We start from the raw sequence: 6,076 nt of genomic DNA, 5'->3' as shown, positions 1-6,076 counted from the left end.
CTGAGCTGGTGTTCCTGATTGACCCAATTCTAACTCTGTGTTCTATTATTTACACAAGATGGCAGCTCTGATGTGTTTTACTACATTGTCTGAGGCATGAATATGAATGATCAGTGTGAAAACGAAGAAGCTGTTATTCTAATGTCCTAAACAGTATCATTATTAGTCCCACATACTTCACATATTTTATCTCCAGATCAGAACTCTTTCATTAACATCAGTATCACATCAGATGTTATGGTAAATGGTGTCTCTCAGCAGTGGAGATAAATGATGCATACCTTGCATTCAACATCATTGGTTATCAGCCTGTTAGTACTGTTTGTCCTCTCTTGGGCCATAAAAATATAAAATCATATAAACCCTTTGATAGAGAGCACATAATAAACCACAAGCACATCAGGTGAGGACAAGGTCTCATTTATATCTGATGTCTACATATTTCTGTACAAGTGAACAAAGCACAGTGAGACTTACATTTATATCTGATGTCTACATATTTCTGTACAAGTGAACAAAGCACAGTGAGACTTACATTTCCACGTATCTCACTGTTGACGTTCAACAAATGGGAGGAGTGAGGCATATGAAGTAGACAAACTGGTTTCCTTGACAACTTTGATATATAATACATGCCTCCCCAAATTACACACTTGTCTTTTTTACAGAGTAATGAACCTGGATAGATATGATTCTTGGCATTGTTACGAACAGAAAAAAAATGCAGTTTAGTATAGTATATTTCAAGATTGTAAAATGCAGTGTGAAATACTGGCCATTACCAGCTATGCAACATGACTGCAGTATTCAACACCCCTCTCACATGCAGAACAAATCATTACATTTAGTAATAGTGGACCGGACCCAACAGTTGTTGGTCTATAAACAGATTGTGTGTGGAATGAGTGTTTTGATGTTATAGAGAGATTAAGAATAAGATGGTAGACTGTAGAAGAGTGAACACCAAAGATAGGGTGGCAGGTAGCCTAGCGGTTAGAGCGTTGGGCCAGCAACCTGAGCTGTCAAGGTGAAACATCTGTCAATGTGTCCTTGAGCAAGGCACTAAACCCTAATTTGCTCCAGGAGGGTGACCCTGTGAAACAACGCATTTCACTGCACCTATCCAGTGTGTGACAAAATATTTTTGTTGTTAACATTTCCTATGAATATCCTTTTCATAATGCATTATAAGCTAATTTATTAACTCCTTATGAGCTATGCATAATACATTATAATGCACAGTTTATGCACTAATACCTGCTCACGAACATTTAGCTGTTCACAGAGCATTATAACCGAGACTGTAAAATGCCATATGAAGTTAAATGTTATACTGGTCTATATGAAATAGAGAATGATATGTACTCATCAAGGGCTCATCTCTATGTACTCTCCTCTCACACATATCCATTTTCCAAAAGGGTATTTTAATATAGAATGACATCATTATGAAGAGGGGATTCATAGGAAGATGCATTCCTATCTACTGTGCATGTTCTAACTGCCCAATCAGAGCTCCTCCCATTTAGAGAGATAGGAAGTGGATCTGTAGTTCAGAAGTGCATCACAGGGAAATAACTGCTTTTTCTAATCTTTGAATATATTTCTTAACGCCAGCACACCAACTCCTCCTAACAACCCTGATAATCCTCCTAACAACCCTGATAATCCTCCTAACAACCCTGATAATCCTCCTAACAACCCTGATAATCCTCCTAACAATCCTGATAATCCTCCTAACAATCCTGATAATGCTCCTAACACCACTCCTCCTCCTCCTGGGCCAACTAACCTTCCTGTCAATCCACCAACTGCTGCTGCTCCTATGAAACCCATAGCTTTTCCAACTGATTTCCCAGTCTGGATCTCAGTGGCTATAGTGGACCTAACAACCCATGTTAAAATCTGTCCCCAGGCCATAAGTGTGTATGATCCAGCTCCCATTGCCTCAGCTACCACCCCTATCAGAGAACCCCTTATGAATTCTGTCACATTCACAGGGTCTTTGCTCCATACACAATTGCCTCCCATGGCCACTGCAAATAAAGCACTGAGCAGATAGAAATGCTTTGGTTTCATATATAAAATGGACAGAATTCTGCTATTAACATCTAGATCTAAATGGTGTCTCTCAGCCAGTGGAGATAAATGATGCACACCTTGCAAAATACATGTTTGACTCAACGGTTGGTATTTAGTTGTCATCCATTCATTAAGACCAGAATGCCGGTTGTCATCCATTCATTAAGACCAGAAGGCTGGTCATCATACTGTATATAGCCTACTGTATGTCAATTGTTATGAATTTGTACTGTTAATAAATGTTTCTATTGTTCTTGTCCTTTTTTAACGCCTTTTAAATGTGTACATGACTTCAACAAATGTTCCCTATGGGGACAATAGTCAGTAATGTAAAGCATTCCTTTATAGCTGTAAGGTCAGAGACATCTCTGAACGAAGGACTCATGTCTCAAACACAGAGTTGATTCTAAGGTTTAGATTCAATCTGTATCACTGAAGTTCCATAGGGCGGCGCACAATTGGCCCAGCGTGGTTTATTTGAACAGGGACAACGTACAACAAAAACAGAAGTTTCACTACACTTGAGAAAAGATGCATTGTACCAGATTTAGCCAACAGCTAATTTCCCTCTGCAGCCCCCAGGCAGGTAAACATATGAACAAGAAAAACATTATATACAAACATAAGACCTTTAAAAAAAAAAAAACGATTAAAATGTATTAATAAAACAGAGGTCAGGACATAGATACATTTCCACACACACATATCATAGCATCTATATAAACCTTGTGTGTTAAGACTATTTCTCATACGACTAAAGTTGGGACAAGTTAAATGTACAGTCTAATACCCCAACCAGGTACTTATATTCAGACACAATATAGTTGTTTTTCTGCCTTAAGACTGCTAATGTTCTGAGAGGTTACTGTTGAAATTCGGTTTAATCGCCTAAGTTGTGGCAATTACAATAATTTAACACATTCTAGCTCATACAATGGAGACTTGATTGTTGCATTTTTGTGAAGGAGTCCTGATTGTGTGAGTTTCCCTTTAAATGTGAAATGTGTTAAAGCTGTAACATCACCAGCAGCATAGCCTCTGAGTAATCAATTTCATTGACAGACAATTTTTTTTAAATTGTCAAGAAAACAAATGTCAAGGGATAGATGGTTCAAAATTGTACACAAATATTCATATATCATCTGTATATAATTACATTGAATGGGTTGTTGTTCCCAGCTTGGGTTGTCGAAACCAGCATAGTTTCTTATCATGGCTCAGGCTGAGACCCAGATGCAGAAACAGGAGACAGATAGTACGAGTCTCAGAGTTTACTATAGTCAGGTAAAAGGTCAAAATCTGAATCAGAGTCAGGCAGGTACAGGACGGCAGGCAGGATCAGGGTCAGAACAGGCAGAAAGGTCAGAACTGGGAAGACTGAGAAAAACAAAAACTAGAGCACAGGAAACACGGGAACTCGCTGGTAGGACTTAACGGGACAATACGAAACTGGCAACAGACAAACAGAAAACGCAGGTATAAATACACAGGATAATGAGGGGAGACACCTGGAGGGGGGTGGAGACAAGCACAAAGACAGGTGAAACAGATCAGGGTGTGACGGTTCCTGGTGGATTCAGCGAGTGGTTCATAAGTGACCACAAATAATAGTGGGGAGAAATAAACACAACCGTCACAATCACCAGCTATTTCAGAGATGGAGATCCTGTAACTTTTTATAAACCTCTGTGGACATTCCTTTGTCATCTTGGATTAATTCTGCTTCCTCCCTCACAGCCCTCAACTTCCTCTCATAGTAACGCTTGTGTTCCATGATTCGCCAGATTTTGTTTTGATCCAGGAGTTGTAGTTCTTTAAGTTTCTTCTCTTCCTCCTCCGTTGACTGCTTCAGTGCCTTAATTTTACTCTGTAGTTTCTTCATTTCCTCCTGGTATCTGGGAGGCAGTTTCTTCTCTTCGTCTTGTAGCTTCCGCAGTTCTTCTTTATACTGCTTCCTCAACTCTTCTTCCCTGGTACTAAGCGTTCTCTCCACCTCTTGGTATTTGTCATTGGTGTAGTGGTCTTGACCGTTTACTGCTGTCATGTGGTCAATTTTCTCAAAGAAATCCAGAACTTGTCCCCTGTTTTCCATCTTGGTGTTGTCAAAAACATGGTACCTTCCACCACACTGCTCCATAAATCTCTTGAGGTCCTTCTGTCCTTCATTCACATACTGCTTAATGCCACCATCACCCAACTCATCTCCATGGGTGAAGAGGATCATGGTATACCTTTCAGCTTCTTCTCCAAACAGCACCCTGATTTTCTTTACTGCGTTCTGTTCCTCCTTTGTGAAAGGCCCTACGTTCATGACCAATACGATGGCGTGGGGACCAGGTGACGTCATGTTGATACATTTACTGATCTCTGTCTCTAAGTAACTATCAGAGTGGCTTGTGTCAAATAATCCTGGTGTGTCCACTAGCCAGACCTGTCTCCCTGCCATCTCTTCTGTCTCCTTACAACACTCCTTAGTTACAGAAGAGCTAGATCTATCATCTCTGAAAGCTCTCCTCCCCAGAATGGTGTTTCCTGAAGAGCTTTTTCCAGCGCCTGTCTTCCCCACCAGCACAATCCTGGTCATGGACACTACAGGAGAGAAGTAAAGGAGAAAACATGATTCATGTTACATCATGGGGCTGCAGGTATCCTAGTGGTTAGAGCGTTGGACTAGTAACCGAAAGGTTGCAAGATTGAATCCCCGAGGTGACAAGGTAAAAATCTGTCGTTCTCGCCCTGAACAACCCTCTGTTCCTAGGAGGGTTGAAAATAAGAATTTGTTTTTAATTGACTTGCCTAGTTAAATAAAGGTAATATAAAAAATGGTTGGCGTAGTAGTGGGTCTCCCATAAGGAATGTATATATAGACGGCTGCCCAATTGAAATGTGGATAATCAAACGCACAACAAATTACGACTATTTGATTAATCTATTGGTAAACGTTCAAAAATATATATATTTTTCTTTTCTACTTACTGTCTGGACCATCACTTTTGGAGTTTTTTCTTCTACCCAGAGGCTGTTTATCTGTGTCGTCATCCTTCTCCACTACAGAATGACACATTGAATACATCATATAAAATACATACTGCAATATTAACAGATTATTCAATCCTCTTGTCTGTTATACGCTCATGTTCATGTCAATTTAAAACCCTGAACGTTTTAATTTAAAAGATATACTGGAAATTAGTTTTGCATATGCTACTTCCTATAAAGTTACACAGTTGCGGTGATCCTGCCTGGGTTTTGTAACAAATAACTTTAATCTGCAATGTGTTTATTCATTCCCACTGGACTGTCTAACTAATAGAAAAACTGTGTTCAAGAAAGGGATGGAATATATTCATACTCCAAAGATAAAAACACCCATTGTTATAATAGTTCATGTTATTACACACGTTTTACAGCAACTTAAATGAAAGTGAAAGTAGAATGACTTGGGAGTGACGATGTTATATAAGTAAACTGAGGTGCTCAAAAACATCTTTCAATGTTCACAAAAATAGCTAGCAATCGGGTGTCTATTGTTGGCATCATTAAATAAAGTCAACTTACAGGTTTTTGTTGCGCTTGATGAAGCCATTTTGTCAGATTTTCCCGGTACGTCTCCTACATTAACGATGACCTGTCCTCTGCTGTTCAGTCAAAGCCCCTCCCTCCCCTCTGCTGTTCAGTCAAAACCACTCCCTCCCTCTGCTGTTCAGTCAAAGCCACGCCCATTTGGAGGGAGGAAGTAGAACTACATTTCAACAAGAATCACAGAAAAAATATGGAGACGAACGAGATTACATGAAACAGTCACCCTTCAATAAATCCTAAACCAGACCATAGTTATGGACTATTATCAACGACTATGAAACAGACGAGAAAAGTTTCAATAAACTAGAAGAGTTATTATTTAGTTTCTGTACCGATCCATGCGAAGCTGCACACCTTGTTCAACATTGCAGCTCTTAGCATAGCCTTCATATAATGAGTAGCAGTAAAGTTA

The 6,076-nt window shown here is 39.5% G+C and overlaps 1 protein-coding gene across 2 annotated transcripts; it reads right to left on the bottom strand.

The window, feature by feature from the left end:
• Nucleotides 1-455: 455 nt before the first annotated feature.
• LOC120021653 (GTPase IMAP family member 7-like) lies at nt 456-5,720 on the bottom strand. 2 transcript variants are annotated; one of them, XM_038965468.1, is made up of 3 exons: nt 5,641-5,720; nt 5,059-5,130; nt 456-4,671 (listed from the first exon to the last, which is right to left on the bottom strand). In XM_038965468.1, the coding sequence occupies exons 1-3, from the start codon at nt 5,666-5,668 to the stop codon at nt 3,734-3,736; spliced, it is 1,038 nt and encodes a 345-aa protein (XP_038821396.1). In that variant the 5' UTR covers nt 5,669-5,720; the 3' UTR covers nt 456-3,733. The 2 variants fall into 2 exon arrangements, with proteins under 2 accessions (XP_038821396.1, XP_038821397.1); XM_038965469.1 differs by lacking the exon at nt 5,059-5,130 and having other exon boundaries at nt 5,641-5,710.
• Between the last annotated feature and the right edge of the window lie 356 nt (nt 5,721-6,076).

Source organism: Salvelinus namaycush, chromosome 26 (assembly GCF_016432855.1).
Source record: "Salvelinus namaycush isolate Seneca chromosome 26, SaNama_1.0, whole genome shotgun sequence".
NCBI lineage: Eukaryota > Metazoa > Chordata > Actinopteri > Salmoniformes > Salmonidae > Salvelinus > Salvelinus namaycush.
The sequence above is the reverse complement of the archived record's forward strand: the minus strand, read 5'-3'. Positions and strand labels throughout refer to the sequence as shown.